Raw genomic sequence first — 18,591 nt, 5'->3', positions numbered from 1 at the left:
TAAATGGACCATCATTTCACAGAATGTTTTTAAAAAATGCAATTCTTGCAATTCATAACAAACTAACTACAATGGACTAACTACGGATCATTACAGAATTGAATTCAAAAGAAAATCACGATCATTAGGCAGCAGTTTAAAACTGCCTTGAGGTTACATATATCTAACTAAACACACAAATCTGATTTCAGAAAACATGAGTCTATTAACTACAGCACAGACTAAGAATGTGAAATTTATAGTGCACAGATATTTAAGTCTCAATCTAAGACGTTCCCAAAAAGATGTCCTCAGGAAAAGAATAAATGATAATTACAGATGGATTACAACACAAAAGTCTACATTATTATCCTCAAATAGTTCTTTAAACTAGCAAAAATTGCAGCTCAAAATGTATTTTTTTATGGGCAGAAATCATGAATAGACATATTTCCAAAGAAGATATCTAGATGGCCAAGAGACACATGAAAAGATGCTCAACATCCCTGATCATCAGGGAAATACAAATCAAAACTACAAAGAGATATCACCTCACGCAAGTCAGGTGATAAAATCAACTACATAAGAGACAATAGATATTGGTGAGGATGTAGAGAAAGGGGAACCCTCTTCCACTGTTGGTGGGGATGTGAACTTGTACAGCAACTCTGGAAAACAGTAGGGAGGTTCCTCAGAATGTTAAAAATAGAATTACCCTCTGATCCATCAATTGCACTACTAGGTATTTATCCAAAGATACAAAAATACAAAATCAAAAGGATAAATGTACCCTGATGTTTACTGCAGCATTATCTATAATAGCCAAATTATGGAAACAGCCCAAGTCTCCAGTGCCTGATGAATGGATAAAGAAGATGTGGAACTTATATACAAAATGGAATATTATTCAGCCATCAAAAAGAATGAAATCTTGTTATTTGCAATGATATGGAGGAACTAGACAGTATGATACTAAATGAAATAAGTCAGAGAAAGACAAATACCTTATTATTTCAGTCATATAACAAATTTAAGAAAACAAAACAAACAAGCAGGGAGGGGTAAAAGAAAGAGGGAGTTAAACCAAGAAACAGACTCTTAACTACAGAGAACAAAGTGATGGTTATCAGAAAGGAGGTGGGTGGAGCGATGGGTAAAATAGGTGATGGAGATTAAGGAGTGCACTTGTGATGACCACCGGGTGTCATGTGGAATTATTGAATCACTATACTCTACACCTGAAACTAATACTACACTGTATGTTAAATAACTGGAATTTAAGAACACATATTTTTCAAAGTGGTGCTTTTTATATTATGAAATAAAAAGTATAAACCTAATGTCTTTTTACTTATAAAAAATCTGAAGCAGACAGATATCATTATCCTCTAAGAATAAATCAAACTATTAACTACTTAAATTTTGATTTGTCAAAATTTAGGTGAAGTCCAAATTTTGAAAATATTAAAATAATCAGCCTATTTTTTCACAGAATTTAAAAAAGAAGACATTTTAAAGGCATATAAAGAATTTTGGATTGCTAAGCATTTTTCTGCTATAACATGAAATGTGAAGTTTTTCTTGAACATGGAAAAGATGGGATGAGTTTCTGTATTTTTCTTATTCAATGCACCCAACCACTGCTTAAGACTTTTCTGTACATTTTCTGCTTAAATATCTTTCAACATTAAAGTCTAAAATAGGGTTATCCATTTCTAATGTCTGTATCATGTCTACGTATATCTAGAGAAAAATATCGAATATTGTTATTTTTAATAAAAAGTTCAAAGAAGCCTGGAGACTTCAGGTTTAGATTTCAAACTTTTAAAGACCCTTCAGTCAATATGGTACACCAGTCTTAACAATAAATTATAACAGATGTCCTCCAATCACTGTGCAGCCCCGCCTTTCATCTTCCTGCACCCCATCTCTGCTTCCTTATTTCCCCTTCCCTAAAAACATTTAGAGGCACAATACCTAAAAGAGAAGGACTTTGTGACTTGTGCCAAGGATAAAACAGTTGCATGCGAGACGTATGAAAATCTTTAAACTGGGAAGGAGTAAGAAAGGTACCTCTTTAGTAGCTGAAAAGATCTTGTTCTTTCCTGTCTTGAGCACAGAAGAGGAGGCTCCCGGAAGGATCACAGGACACGCCCAGGACTCCCAGGGAAATGGTAAGATGCTGGACCTCACTTCCTGCTTGGAGGCCTCCATGGGAAACCTCCAGGTGAAAGTGATAAGGGAAGAGCCAGCTCTTTAAGCCTAGTTCTGCCCTGGCCCTCAAGAAAGGTTAAAAAGAAATCCTGAGGTTCATTGCTCAATAGCCCCACGTAGCCCAGCCTTTCCAAGAAAAGAAGCAGGCAGGAATTCAGGAAAAACTGAAGGCAAGGACAAAGATAATCCATTTGACCAGAGTGTCCATTTTGTCAGATAAATAAGGAGGGAAGAGGCAGCTGGGGAGGAACTGATGTCCAGGGAGACAAAAACAGAAGGCTTCACACAAGGAACGCATCCAACATCATATATACCTTTTAACAGATACATGAAATGTTTAGTAAAGAAATTATGTTAAAAGCATTGGCCACAAAGAAATATTTTTATTTGGTATATCCAGAAATGTACTAAAATATCATTTAGATGTAATCTGATTACAGAGAATCTCAGGTTATATAATCCACAGTTTTATTTTAAAACTCATATTATGACATTTTAAAATCTTGCAAAATTCCTATTTGCAATTCAGGCCAGGACCGCAAGGAAAAATACAAGTGAAGTCTGAAAATAATTTAGTTTCTCATTGTATGATTTGAGTACCACAGATGCAGGGTTACCATTTACCGCCATAATCAAAGAAGAAAGGTTATGAGGGGTAACCTGGCAGGGCTATGATGCAACTAGGACTAACTTATTTACTAATTTTAACATTATTTCAATTCTCATTTTCAAAGACTCATACTCACAAACAATGTGAATTACAAGTCTTTCATATGATATAAAGCTTACGCTTACAAATGAAGAAACATCAAGTTTCTCAAGAACTTATGAAAAAATAGCACCTTTTAAAACTTAAGCCAAATGTTTCTTGTGTGAAGTTATCCTTACAACTCCCCAAAGGATTCTGTTCTGGCAAAGACACAATTTTAATGTGTATACTCATGGCAAACCGCCCTCAGTTACTTTGTTTAAAATTAGCAAAATATTTTAAAACTACAGTGTCATACAAAAATTGGTAACCTTCTACATTCCTAAGTAATACTTTCTCATATATGCAGTGAATATTTTTAAGAATATTTCCTAAATGAGTGGTTAAGAAAGTGTGTGGGTTCTAGAGTCTGATGTACTGGAATGAAACTCCAGTTTACCACTCATGTGATCCTGTCAAAATCAGCCTAGGGCTCAATTACCTAAGAAAATGTAGGAATAATACCTCCAGTGCCACTGAGAGATTTAGATAACCCACAGGAAATTATAAAACGAACTGGCTCCTAGGATGTTTAATAAAGGACACTATTACTACTGATTCCCAAGGAAAGACTAGACTTTGCTGTTGGCACGAGGGATGCCAAGAGACAAAGACAAAGTACACAGGATCTCTTCCCTCAAAGAGTTTATGCTCTAATGAGAGGTTCTTAAATCAACAGTCCTGTAAATTGCCACATTTTCTTTGGCAAATACTAAACTTCTGCATTTTCTCCTGCAAATACAACCAGGATTTTGCACTGTAATTACCAAAGATGCCCACAGGCAACAGTACCAGCAGTAGGGGTAGAGTGGAAACAAGCAGGGAAGGAGGGTATTGCAGAAATGCCAGCCTAGAGCCTGTGCAGGAAATCCATAATTACATCTAGTACCACAGCAGTTAACAGTCGAACAACCTCATGACTCCCAGCAAAGAGACAAGTGTTAGCTTTTAATGAAGAAAAAAAAAAAAAAGAAAGAAAAAGAAAAAAAAAGAAAAACATCCCACCACAACCCTGGAGAAAACCACAACTATTTTAGGTGTAACCCTGAGAAAGGGACGAAAGTTCTCTCTGCTGTTAAGTCAGCACTTAGCCTCCGCAGTTACCTCAAAGTACTAACAACCCAACATGCAATGCTGGTGGGCCCCTCTTTAGATTTCCGGTTCCAGTGAACCGGATTTCACACTGTACTGTTACCATCTGTCTCCTACGCTACATTTCAAGCACCTTCGTTCCTCTCTACCTCCCCACCGAGCACAGTGACCAGAACCAAGCTGGTGCTCCCTACATGTATCTTGAATTACTAATTCATGCCAATGCATTGTGTCAAGCAGTAGAGATACAAACGTTAGAAACATGGCCCCTGGGGCGACTGAGTGGCTCAGTCAGTTAAGCATCTGATTTCAGCTCATGTCATGATCTCGCGGTTCGTGGGTTCCAGCCCCAAGGTGGGCTCTGTGCTGACAGCTCAGAACCTGGAGCCTGCTTTGGATTCTGTGTCTCCCTCTCTCTCTCTGCCCCTCCCCCACTCACACTCTGTCTGTCTCTCTCTCTCTCTCTCTCTCTCTCTCAAAAAAATGAATAAATGTTAAAAAAAACAAAAAAACAAAAAAAAAGAAACATGGCCGCCGCTGAAGGACAAATAATCCAGTCAGGAGACAGAGTCAACAATTCAAATATAAGAATTGCCCTCATGGAAGAATTTAAAACCAGGTGTGAAGGCAGGCATGGGAAGGAACTGCCAGGTAAAATTAGAGGAAGGGACTTTCCCCCATTTAAATGGAAGAAAACTAAAGAGTCCCAGGCAGTTATAAATTAGAAATAGACTCTGGGAAACAGTGTACAAAAGAAATGACACATTCTCATTTTAGAAGAAAAAAAGGTTCATTGAATAGGCAAATTAATAGACGTCAAATTTGCCAATCCTAAAAATATGCATTACAAGCAACTAAATTCACTCAAATTGAATACTTAGGGCTCATCATAAAAATTCTTACCTCCCTGAAATTCCTTTTGTAGACCCTGGAATCTCTGGTACAGGACGATGTCTTAGCAGAAAAGATCTAGATGGTCTTGAAACCAGCTTGCTACGGCTTCTCATGGGTGCTAGGATTGGTGACGACGGAACATACAAATCATTTACAACCATCTCTCCTTGAAATTGAAAGAATGGGGATGGCAGTGATCTTTCTAATAAACCATTAGTTCCACTTCCAGAATTTGCCTCTGATACTGACGGGAGGAGGGAAGAAAGGCATTCAGAGTCTACATCAGGAAGCTGGCTCACATTTTCTGAGATCAAATCAGCTCTGTTTGTTTGTTGCGCTTCGATTGTGCAATCCATAGTTATCTCTGTAATCAAAGATTCTCCTTTAATATTTTCACTACCAAATAAAGTATGCTGAAAAGAATTCAAACTTGGGTGTGGTTCTTCTTCTGGAAGGGGAAAGTTGTGTTTAGGAAGAGACAGCTTATCATCTGATTTAAGAGACTGGCTATTTTCTACACTAACATCATTTTGATCAAGAGTTTTGGTAACAGTCTCCCACTGCGTTGGGCTAGGTGCATGAATACCACCTGCATCTGAAAGATCTACGGAGTTACTCCCATCAGAGAATGGAGCATGGGGAATCTTTGAAGTCTCATCGTCCTTCTTTATTTTATGAACATTTGCATATATTGGGATACCTTGCATTTTTGACAAGATTATCTGCAACTGTTTCAGTATCCTCCTCCGGTGTCCTGTAGGTGATATTCCAATTTTGTGCAGCACGCTGTCATTGACTGCCGCACAGTCCTTCACAGTATCAAAACCAAACTCGCGGAAGCGTAGGAGATACTGCTCCAAATTAATGCTCATTAGGAAATCTCTGATATCAACATTTACTTCACTGACTGAGGACATAATGGTGGCTTCATTACTAAGCTATCAAAAGCAGTACAAGGAGATACACACAGGAAAGTCCACTTCTGTATTGGTTTTTCCTCTATCACTCACAACAGAGAAATGTCTCAAAATGTTATTTTCTTCACAGTGAATGTTTTATGTGCTTAAGCCTGAAAAAGAAAAGAATATTAATGGATTAGGATATTTTAGTTATGAAAACCTAGTCTGACATGATAAACTTTCTCTGGAGAAACACAATAGAAACGAGGATAATTTCGCTCACTCAGAGTTTAGAATCTTTGCCATTACTCTGCATGCCCCAGAGAGTCAATTCCTAGGTAAAGTGTGAGGATACAAGGCAGAAATGCCATGGTGGGATCAAATGATGATTTTCAAAAAGGTAAAAAACAACTTTCCCACAAATATAAAATGAACATGTGTCAAATAATTTATTCAACCCATTAATGAAGGAACCAGTAAGATGGTAAGACTGTTTCCAGGAACGTTTGTGCAATAGGTTTAGACAGAAAAGACTTTTTTTTTTTTTTCATGTTAAGACTAAGATTAGTAGGTTAGATTTAAAAAACTGGTTAATGTCCTACAGGGCAATAAAACCATAACCTTTGGGGTTATCTCTCTACCAGACAAAAATCTATAAGCTAACAGATAACTTCCCAGTTCAGGGCTCTAATCAAACAGCACATAGAAAGTAGAGCACAAAATTAGGAATAAATACCCCTAGGGTGGGCCTGTTAAACAATACCCCCACACAATGCATTGAAAGAACATGCTATACATGTCCTTTTTGATTTCCAAATTTTAGAAAATTTTTCTTAACAGTAACTAGATATGAACAACCCTACTCTTTAATACATTTCTGCAAAGACACTCTTAAAAAGCACAGTTAGAATACATTTCTCAGGTTAATAACTTTCATTCGAAAAATGCAGTAGCATTGTATGCACAATATTGATATACAAGATAAAACTGCCTGAATAATATGTAAATACATTAGGTAACAGGAAATAATATGAAAGGGGGAAAAAAAAGTCTAAAGGTCACATTTTCCTTTCTACATAGCAGATGTACATAGGTTCATTTTACTCCCAAACATCATTAAATTTTTTTAAGTCCATTTATCTAGGTGCTGTTTCTGTGACTGTTTTCAGTTTGTGAAAACGTAGGATATGTGCACACTCCTGTATATTATGCTTCCACAAAAAGAAAAAAAAGTAGAGAACATGCATAACATATGCTGAAATAGTAAAATGAGACTCACCCAATCTAGGTCAATTTATCTGAACAAGTGTTAATGCACTGTCTCTGAAAATCACATTTCAAAATAACTCTCCAAGAGACACCACTCAGACACTGCATGTCTTATCTGCCAAAAGACCAAAAGCTATTGTCTCCACTATTTAAAAATATCGGCAAACACTGACACACACGTACACACAAAAAAGGGAAAGCACGTATTATCCTCAGACAGCACTGTGGATGCAGAGAAAGAAAAATACAAACAAGACATACGAGGCAGGAAATGACTTTGACAATAAGGTATCCCTCTGCCACATTCAAAATGACAAAATGTCAGGGGAAAAAAAAAGTAGAAAGCTAAACTTCAACACTTTATACAAAACTAATTCTCAGATACACTACTCTTGCTCTACACAATTATTTTGTAAATAAATACATTATCTTTTTTTTTTTTTTTTTGGCACATCACAAATGGAAATGATTATTGCCAAACTGGGTAACACCTTGATCTTGGACTTCCCCAACTCCTGAGCTGCAAAAATATAAACGTCTGTTTCTGTTAAGCCAAACAGTCTGTGGTATTTTGTTGCAGCAGCCCAAACTGACTAATACTCTCCTCTGTCCTCACTGCCCTTACCATGGTTCACACACTCATATCTCTTGCCTGGATTATGACAGTCTCTAAACAAATCCCTCAGCCCGGTCTTCATGTATCAGTGATCTACTGAAAACTCCAAATTTAGCATGTCCCTCCACATCCTCAACAGGATGAAGTCTAAGCTTATTCCCGTGTCCTACCACAGTCTGGTCTCAGTCTAATAATAACAGTAATAGCAGCTACTATTGATGTAAACATCAATTATGTGCCAGATACCATGCCTCCTATTATTTACTGCAAGGTAGGTGTTCCTATGTACCAGCTCCAGCAATTTCAACCATGCCAAACATTCTACCAGCATCCCTTGCTCACTTTAGCTCATTATTGTTAATTATCATTCTTAAGGCAACAAACTGTTTAATAGCCCCATACCTTTGGCATATGCACCATCTGCTTGCAAATCTGAACATTTTGCACAATCCTATGCATGATTTAAAAGAATTTGAATAGGCAGGTATTATCTTCTCTGTGAAGGCTTCCTATCAACCTCTTAACCTCTTAAATGAATCCCTCCTTCCTTTATATACATCTATAACTAGGATCCTAGAACTTTGCAAAGCGCTTGGAACTTGTTTAAGTGATAGGAGAAGATAGTAGGCATAGAAGAAGTACTTGAGAGGCCCATTTTGTTAGTTTCATGGTATGTTTGCATGTACGTTTTCTACACAAAGCCCTTGCCTTTCCTTGGAGTATACACAAACAGTTCCTGGGCGGCTGAATCGAGGATGAATACACCAAAAGTTCTACTCAAAACTACCTCCCTGCCATCATTCAACATGCTGAACATGAACTCAATTCCTTTTCAAGATGTGAAAGAGGCTCCCTCCCACAGGCCCTACCATCCTTTCTACACTTTGACAGCTCCATCCCTCAGTCACCAGGCTTTTTAACTGTCTGACTACTCAAGGGTGTTCCAGATCCTTCTTTCTTCTAGCCCATACACTCATCGGATGCAAAGAGATGGATGTGCACACCCTTAAACTGAGATCAAAGCCCTCCACACTTTGACCTCCCCTTGGGCACACTGGCATGCATGCTGTGTTCTGGGTCAGTGGCTCTCCAAGGAACTGGTCTGTGGATCTTCTGTGCAGCAACGATGGCTGATAACAGGCTCAGAAATTTGTACTTGGGATGAGAGGGATGTGCAACAAAATTTTACAGTTTTAAATTCTTCACATTCCCCAAATACACTTTACACCACCACACCTGAGCCTAAGCTCATCACTTTCCTCCCCTAAGGACAGATTACCCCTCCGAACCCCTTGCCCATCCATCTGGTGTCAAACTCAAACCCAACCTCCTCCACTTCCTAGCAGTGTAAATACGGCGCATGTCTGTGTGTTTGTTTCTTTACCCGGAAAATGGAAACACTCAAAGCTATGTCAGTGCTGGTCAAGATTAAGTGGTCAAACAGTGCTTAGTACAAGTTAAGTGCTTAGTAGACATATACTTCCATCACTATATTTATTTCCATGCCTGTCATCACTATCTCCCCACAGCTAAAACCTTTCCCATTATTTAAAGTCTAACTCAAATGTTGTCACAAGGTCTCTACTGAACAAGAAATAAACTCTCTTCTCTATTCCTACAGCATTTATTTCTTAGAGCATTAAATCATATTCCACTTATTCCATAGTAACCTACAGAAGTGGGATAGTTTAGCAGTACAAAACGAAGATTTGGGAGCTGAACAGCCTTGGTCAAATCCCAATTCTTCCACTTACTAGTTCTATAAGCTTGGACAAGCATTTAACCTTTCTGGGCCTCAGTTCACCCTCATCAGGAAAACAGGAGTAACAAGACCTTATTTCACAGGGCTGTTGTGAAGCACTTAGAATACTAACTGCACACAAGGAATGTTAAGTGTTTGCCATTATAATTATTTTTTATTATCCCATAATAAACTAATAACTTTGCCAAAATGATGACCAGTCCATATAAGTTGCCCAATAAATGCCAGTAAAATTATTTATTTAGAAACACAGTGCATGATGTATATGTACTACATGTCTAGAGAATGCAAAATTGCTGGCACTACACATGTGCTTGTACATTTTCCCATCCTATCCTGACCAATTTTCAAGAAGTAAAAGGGAAATAACATTTACAAGTACCCGTCCCATGCCTGGCTTGGAGATCACTTAATAATGCATTATGTTATTATCTTATTGAGCTCAACCTTAAAACTCTGTCCTGCATAAACTACTTCTCACCGCCTCTGCTCACAGCCTAGTCCAGGCCACTATCTTGTCCATCTCAGACCACTACAATCGCTTCCTGATTCATAGACCTGATTCTGTCCTGCCCTCCCCCCCACCTCCTGTACACACACAGTATAGTCTCATACAGCAGTCAGAAAGATTCATTTTATAACAAAAGTCATAACACATCACTCCCTGTGAGACTCTCCAACTTCGTATCCCCTGGCTGTCGATTCCATCATTCATTTGCCACCAAGTTGGCCTCAGTTTTATCCCCATGTCATGAGCTCACTTCTCACCCTTGTATCTCTTTTAAATCTGCTTCCCCAGCTCATGGCTCCCTCCATCACTTTGGTTGGTCTCTGCTCAAATGTGGCCACTTCAGAGAAGCCTTCCCTACTCTCCCTCTGCTACTCCCTACTCTTACTCTATTTGATGGCTTTGTTACTACCTGGTATCTGTAGACAGAGAAGGCAGAGATCTTGTGTACTGTTCACTGCTCTAGCCTTTGAACACCATCAGGCACATAGCATGTATTCAATAAAAAGACTTTTTCACAGCTTTGAGAGTATTTAATATGGAAAGCATAGGGGTGCCTGGGTGGCTCAGGCAGTTAAGCTTCCTACTTTGGCTCAAGTCATGATCTCATGGCTCGTGAGTTCAAGCCCCACATCGGGCTCTCTGATGTCAGCACAGAGCCTACTTTGGATCCTCTATTCCCCCTCTCTCTCTGCCTCTCCTCTGCTCATTGTTTCGCCTTCTCTCTCTCTCAAAAACAAATAAATAAAATTAAAAAATAAATAAAATGGAAAGTGGAAAATACATACAGTTTTAACGTTTGTCTATATAGGTCACCAAACTTGTCAGAAACAGAGACAATATTCAAATACAGAATCCTCCAATCCATAGGAATGGTGGTGGGGGCGGGGCGGGTAGAAAGTTAGCTGGAAGCATTCTAAACCACCTGTGGGATAGCTTTCCCTCTCCTAATGCCTCAAGTAAGGTAAACCCCCCAGTGAGCTCTTCCCCATCACCCACCACCAGGGGAGCTTTGTCATACCCCCCCCCCCCAACGGAGCAAAGAAAGAAAAAAATTGAAAACCATGGGTCACTTCATGAGTCCATGAAGTCATTAAAGTATTCAGTGCTGGTACTTGCCTGACTCTAATATCTTATGGAAGAAAAAAAGCACCATACAAATGAATGTTGTCATAACTTTAAAGTTCACCTTTTTAAAATCAGAAACATAACATTAGAATGTTTAGAAAGTGCAACTGTGTCAAAACAGGCTTAATAATCACAGAATCACAAGACTGAAAATATCTACCAAATAAAGAGAAACTAGGTTACCACACGAATAATGAAACTTTTCAAAGTTATCAATACGAATCTTACTGATTTGAAGAACAATGAGAGTTTACTGTATTCCAGAACAGTGGTTCCCAATGGAGTGAAACTATCCCACAGGGGGAAACCCAGAAATGTGTGAAAAAAGATTCTTTTGCCTGTCATGATGTTTGAGTGGCACCAGTTGATAGTAAAGTTGATTTATGACACCCTGAAATGATACCCAAGGTAGAAACCTCCTGTACACTTTTTGCTCTTCTAAATCTCTACCACTAATCAGTTACCCCCATAGGATGCCTGGCACTACAGATGATAAGAGAACTGTCCCTGACTTCAAGTTGAGAATAAACGTATTGCGGAGAAACAGCTAATCCCTTAAGGGAGTTCCACATGGGTACCATGCTGAACAAGTTAGTGTGGGACACAGGTCTTAACTGAATTCTATCTGTGCCTCAGTACACACTACAATCACAAGAAATATGTACCATGGTGTTTGCATATCAAGCAAACTCTTGTTTAATACTGAGATATTCACTCCAAGGATTCATAAAGATGATATATTCCACTTTGGTCCCCACAACCATGCAGAAGAGGAAGTACTTTAGAGAAAATCTGCTTGTTGTCACATTACTCCATCCCATGGTACAGAAGAGACTGCAAAGGGTCAGGAGTCAAGAATCCTAACTTGTTTTTCCAGCCTGAGTGCTTAGCTGCCAAAATACTATCAAATCGGTCATTCAGCACCCCACTCCCCTACCACCCGTTCACATATCTTAGCTTGTGGCAACACTACCCCCATTAAATCCCACACAGGAAGCCTAGCTCCGTCAACCTGGCCATCTCTCTGGATTGTGGTCACCCGCAGGCCCTGACCTTCACTGACACGTTCTCTGCCTTGAAGGCTACTACTCCCCACACATCAAACACAGCCATTGTCTTTCATTCTCCCTCAGGCTTATACTGCTAATAATAATGGCCAATATTTGCAGATATTTACACACCATCTACTTAGGATCTACAACTAACCCTCACAACTGCCTTGGGAGGAAAGCCCCACACCCAAAGCCACAGCACGGATAAAGAGTGAATAAATTCCAGAATTCTCAGGGTCTGACTCTACAACCTGTGCTCTTAACCATGATGCCCCCTAAGAACTAGAAAATGGATTTAACAAAAGAGTGGTATCAAGCACTTCAGATTTTTTCCCCTCCTTTGACTCTCCTATGCATAAGCACCTACGGTCACTACGGAAGTCCTGTTTCAAAACACCATGTCTTGCAAGCTCAAGTCTTATATACCTTTTCAGTTTGATTGTGGGTATATGTGTCCATGAAAGTAGCTAAAAAAGAAAGCCTACCATTCATTCACTTCTACTTGTGTGGGATTTAAGACAAAGTGACAAATTAGGGGAAAAGATCTTTGAAATTACTATGTGAAGCAAAAGTAACATAAAATTGCTTATTAAAACTTATTTTGCATCTATCATTGCAGACAGACAGCCACTGTGGCGCTATATAATAAAACAGTAGGAAGCCAAAATCAGATAATCAAATATAGCCAAAGTAAGTAGTCACCACCCACGAGAACAGTCAATGGTGGACAAAAACAAAAATGCAGCTTGACTAGAATAGAAAGTACTGAAGTACTGTCCCAGAAGGTATTAGACTAGTTTTAAAGGTTTAACTTTAAATGTGATGCCAAAGGAGATAAGGAGTGGAAGCAACCCAAATGTTCCCTGATGGATAACCACATGTAGAGTACACATACAACTGAATACTATGAAGCCTTCAAAAGGAAGGAAATTCTGCAATGTGCTATAATATGGACAACCTTGACGACTTTTTGCTGAGTGAAATAAGGCAGTCACAAAAAGACAGATACTGCATGATTCCACCTCTATGAGGTATCTGAAGTACTCCAATTCGTAGAAAGGGCCGGCAGAGGGGGGGCGGGTGTCTCGTGGGTGTGCAGTTTCAGTTCTACAAGATGAAAAAGTTCTGGAAGTCTACTTCACAACAACGTAGATCTACTTACTACCCAACTATACCCTGTGAAATAGTAAAGATGGCAAATTTTATGCTGCATGTTTTATTTTGTTTTTACCACAATAAGGAGCTAGGGAGACAGACTAGAAGGTTTGGGCCAGCTTCCTTTTATTCAAACTGAATTCCTTGTACACATTTAGAGCTCTTTTCTTTCCTTTAGAGGCCAGTTCAGGTCTTACACTATCTACCACCACATCTGTGAGCTTTCCCTACCTATTCCATCCCCTCTTCCACCAGGCAGTGGTACAGGGAGTACAGTGAACAGAGGACACAGCACAGGGATTACCAGTGATCCCAGCTCCGCCATGCACTAGCTGCAAGACCGTAGGGAAGTTCCTTTATTTTTCTGAGCCTCACCACCGTCAGGACAATAGTGCCTACCTCACAGAGCTGTTTTGAGGATGAAATGAGTAACTATGCATAAAGATCTTGTAACAGTCCCTGGCAAGCAATAAACATTTAATTAGTGTCTGCTGGATGGAAAGTAACTGAGGTTTGAGCTGAAAATAGCCAGAGCTTGGGCAAAAGCATTCTGCAGCTTGGATCAAAGAGAAAGAATTGTGTAAGTTGCATTTTGATTATTTTATTTACTGTGCAATCTCAAAAGTACAACTCTTTCAAAATCTAGAACTTAGGATCCATTTCCACATTCAGTGAAGGCTAGAAGTGATAGCTCACTTCCTTATCACAAGAAGTTACCAATAGGTTCCATAATACCTAGGTTTAGGTGTTTTCGGTAATAATCTCAATAGTTATGTACTTGATAATGTTCTTGGCTTCAGTCTTTCTCTTTCAAGCTATCCACCTAGATTTTAACTGGCTAATGTCTGAAACTTGTTGTCAGTTCTAATTCACAGATCTTTAAAGGAGAGCCATAATTCTTCAACAACCAGAAGGGTTTCATCGTGCTGAGTTCGTACAAGAGCAGAAGTGGGGACAGTGAAAAGCAGTAAGCCAAAGCCTGCATCATGGCGGAGGAGCCCTACCTGTGTGCCCCTAGCTGGGCACCTGCTTCTGCCCAGTGCCAGCTCCCTGCTACCCCTCTACAACCAGCGACATTTAGCTGGAAGAAGAATGAGACCACTTCCATCTCTTGATAAGAACATGGGCACATATTCTTCAGGATTCTGTTCCATTTCATGCTGCCCTGAGCATTGTTTTAATTTAGTCAGGTCAAAACTAGTAGGATATTACAGATCAATAGAAAGATTTTTAAAAATTTACGCTTATGCTATGTGTACTTTATCATACATATGTTAATTCTAAATTTTTAGTATAAACTTAAACCCCACCATTGCTCTGAATTTGAGTTGCATTGTTAAACTAACAACCAGATGTTTCAAAATAGCCTACTGTGAACGTCTCTTCTCTCTGCATTTATAAATAGTCCCCTGACCTCTTTTCCAGCTGAATTTGGGAGCTCACTCCTATTGGTTCCCTTACTGTCAAAGTCTCTTTTTCTTAAGAAGAGAGATATCTCAGCAAATGTCTTCCAACTTACTGACTCATTTATTTACATTTATTCATTCAATAAATATTTGAGGAAAACTAACTACTCTCTCCAAGAGTAATAACAGTGGGAAATATTTGCAGTTCAAGATTACAACAACCATTCTCCCATTTGCGAGCAGCATTAAGTGCCATAAAGAAAGTGAAGATGCAATGTCTTCTCTCAAAGAGTTTAAAAGTCTTATGATTAGACAGAACTAAACAAAATAAAATAGCACACATACAATCATTACTTTACCACTCTGGTAAGTGCCAGTAAAGAAGAAATATCGAAAATGGAATGCTGAGGTACCCCCCAAAAAGTGCATAAATAATAATAAAAAAATCTAATTTTGTGACTTTGACTTTCACATGGTTTACATTTTAAATATTGCTTTACTATTAATTACATAGAGAAGTAGAACCATCATCTTTCATGAGTGCTAGGGAACTCTAAAAATCTCAAATTAATTCCAGGAAGGCAAGTGAAATATGCAGCCATTCACAGCTCTGAGGAAGGAGTAATCAGTGAGGGGGCTAAGAGGGGAATCTCAAGTAGGAAGAAATGGGGATGGAGACAGCACTATCTGAAGCAGAAGATATGCCATAAAGGGGGCACGGAGGGAGAGGTCTTCAGGTTATAACAGCAAGGAGATGAGAACAGCTGGACCTAAGGTTCAAGAAGTAATAAAAGGTGATGCCAGAAAAGGAAGCTGGAGTTGGCTATGACCTTGAATAGCAGGCTAAGCATTCTGAACTTTATCAAGATACTAGGAAAGAGACTCGGCAATGACTGTTACCATCCCCGCCCCCCCAGGAGCCCAAGACACTTTATAATCAGCATGCAGATCCCACTTCTCTTCTGCTCTTCCCTGATCACCTCTGCAACTTCAAATTGATTAACGATGTTTCCGTTTCCTAAAGCTATGTAATATAACCTGTATAGTCCTTTTATGCGTCCCATTTTTGTAAGAACCATGAGGGCATATTCACCATCTTATTAGTCCTTCCCTGAGTATCCCCTCACCTACCCATCTACTCTGCATACAAATGGAATAAGATAGGAAAATAATTCTTCCCACCTCTTCAGAGGTAGTTTTTACCTCTGAAACTGCTCAAAATGACTACTCCAACCCAGATCAGGATTCCTTTGTTTCCTCATAGTATGGGTAAAGATATATGCTTATTCTTATACTAGGAATGACCTTATAAATAGAATACAATTGACTTCAACAAAGTGAGTAAAATGGCTTAGCCATCACCATTGGCTTAATCTGGCCAATTAAAAAAAAAAAAAAAACCAAAAACAAAAACCTAAAATAACAAACTAGAGGGATCCAAGACTTCACAGAAAGGATTAAAAGACATCTCATAGCCTCTAATCTCTCATCAATTCACGTTTGGTCAAAGCTAAGAAATATTTCCAACATTAATAAAAAGTTCCCTACATAATTAATATTTTACAGAGAATTCCCAAAAGCCCTCAACTTAGCAAGTGCCAACACTGGATGCAATAAATGAGTCTATAAATAAATGAGAAAAAAAAAACATATTAAAAGAAAGCTATGAAAGCAACGACCATCATAATACTTGGCAATTTCATAACATCTTTCAGCAAACTTTCTCAAAGTTACAGGAAGGTGGGGTATTAAAAAAAAAAAAAAGTCTTGGATATCACAAAATCTATAACCCTGAGTCCTAGGGTTTTTAAAACTTCATAGTTTCATAGTATTAATGTAAACATTTCCAAGAAAATTGCAATTCATTGTAATCTGATTCCTGTACTTAGAGTAACTAGTTAAGTTGAAAAGGATTAATTGAATATTTGGGTCTTAAACTGCTAGAAACGTGTAGTAATATCAGATGATTAAGAATTTATCTTTAAATACACCAACAGCAAAATACATATTTTACACACACACTATCAGGTTTCCTTTCTTGGCAACCACCATAAAATCTGACAGGTTTACAGAAGACAGAAAAAATACAAACACATACACGCTCATGTAAATAAGTTTTAACAAGTCAACTGACTTACCCCCTAGGTGCATTTTAATTTAAATAAATCTTTGAGTACTAACAAACCAAATCTATATAAAATACTCTTGGTGCTAAGACCCACTTTGAATGAGTATCTGTTAAAAAATGCGTTTAAAAAGGGGCCAGGGAAACAAACCCTTCCACTCTAGGTTCCAGCTTAGTTCCATGACCCATTTTACTTTTCTTTCTTTTTTAAACATTGTTAAAACAGTGTAATGTCATGAGAATTTTCCCTCAACATTTCTCTTGTAAGTGCATGAAAGTCATAACTACAAATTTACAGGATTCTTTTTCCCTTAAAAAAGTTAGCTTCTTTTTTTAAAACAGCCCTAACTTCATCTTCCAATTACTTATGGGCAAAGTTCCACAAACTCATGTGGGTGTAGAGTGCTTAAGTGCGGGGGAAATCAATACTGAGCTTGTAAGTACAATACTATTATTGGTAATCACAGTGACATCCGATTAAATGTACTTTTAAAAATAGTTTCCTTCTCGATACTTTTTTTTTTCTTTTTTTTAACCAGAAGGCTATATTCCACTGAGCGGCCTATTTCAAGGGCAACCTTGAAAAAAAAAAAAATTGTTCCTATCACTACACAAACCCGCAAAAGCCAAAAAATGTCATGATTCTACGCAAACTTGCTTCTATTTTTCCTCTAATTATCAAAGGATAAAGTTCACAACATCATTTCACAAAGCATTCCCTCAAATCAAAAGAGCTCCAGATCGCCAAAAGGAGGTGAGGAAAGTGTTTAAGAAAACAAGCCCGGGCGAACTTACTTTTTTACTAAATGAGATGGCTCACCCATTCTCCCAAGAGACTTGTCTCCAAACTAAAATGAAAGATCAATCTAGTAAACTGACTGCCGACAGGTCCCGGTGTACGGTGTTGGGTTCAGGCAGGTGGAGGCCAAATGACTGTGATTAAAGTTAATTAACAAGCCGGTCGTCTCAAAGTGTATAACCAGCAGGGTGCGGGGGAAGCGCAGAGATCCGCGCAAACTCATTATCTCTACCGAGTAAATAACTTGGTGCCTGAAACTCGCTAAAGGACAGCTTCTTTTTATCTCGGGGTGCGGGGTGCCGAAGGAGGAGTCTAGTTGTCGGTGCAGATTCTCACCCGCCCGGACCAAATCACGTTAGCAAGGAGTTTTTGTATCACTTACCCGCTTCTGGTTTCCTTTTAGACGCCCACACGCGGGAGCGAAATCCAAGGGGCAGAAACCAGAGCCCAACGCTTTGCGCTCTGGGAATTTACCCGGAAAGTGCCGAAAAGCCGCAGCCCAGCCTGAGACGGTCCCCCCCTGCCCCCCGCCCCGCCCAGCCCACCCGCGGCCCCCGGTACTCGCCTCGCGCGCGGGCAGCCCAGCTGGGAAAGCGAGGCGGACGGTGAAGCCTCGGCGCCGGCCTCTCTGCCCGCCCGGTTCGCTCGGTCCTCAGCCGTCGGTCCCAGGAGCGGGGCCTCCTCCGCCTCCCCGGTCCCCGCCGGCTGCCCGCACCGCGTCTGCTGCCGGGCGGCGGCCGCGCGGGCGGCGCTGTCACACGGGCTGGCGCGCCGCGGCAGCCGCACCTGGAGGCGGGGAGCGCGGGGAACGCGAGCCCGCGCGCAGCTCCGGAAGCGCTGCGGCCGCCGCCCGGCGCCCGCCCAGGTACTCTCGCGCGCCGCGCCTCTGCCGCTTCCTCTCGGCCCGCGGGGGCGGGGAGCCGGCGCCCCGCGCGGGGGCAGCCG

General features: G+C 39.8%; 1 protein-coding gene across 5 annotated transcripts in view; it reads right to left on the bottom strand.

The window, feature by feature from the left end:
• The window catches only part of ARAP2 (ArfGAP with RhoGAP domain, ankyrin repeat and PH domain 2), a 216,222-nt gene that overhangs the window by 175,020 nt on the left and 22,611 nt on the right, over positions 1 to 18,591 (bottom strand). For 4 of the 5 annotated variants that reach the window (XM_053217473.1, XM_053217470.1, XM_053217471.1 and 1 more), the window contains one exon: positions 4,937 to 5,996. In XM_053217473.1, coding sequence (XP_053073448.1) covers positions 4,937 to 5,844 — 908 coding nt within the window. In that variant the 5' untranslated portion in view covers positions 5,845 to 5,996. Of the gene's footprint in view, positions 1 to 4,936; positions 5,997 to 18,028; positions 18,160 to 18,591 lie in introns of those variants that run through there. The other variant, XM_015076959.3, reaches the window with a different exon arrangement.

Source organism: Acinonyx jubatus, chromosome B1, assembly GCF_027475565.1.
Source record: "Acinonyx jubatus isolate Ajub_Pintada_27869175 chromosome B1, VMU_Ajub_asm_v1.0, whole genome shotgun sequence".
Taxonomy (NCBI): Eukaryota; Metazoa; Chordata; class Mammalia; order Carnivora; family Felidae; genus Acinonyx; species Acinonyx jubatus.
The sequence above is the reverse complement of the archived record's forward strand: the minus strand, read 5'-3'. Positions and strand labels throughout refer to the sequence as shown.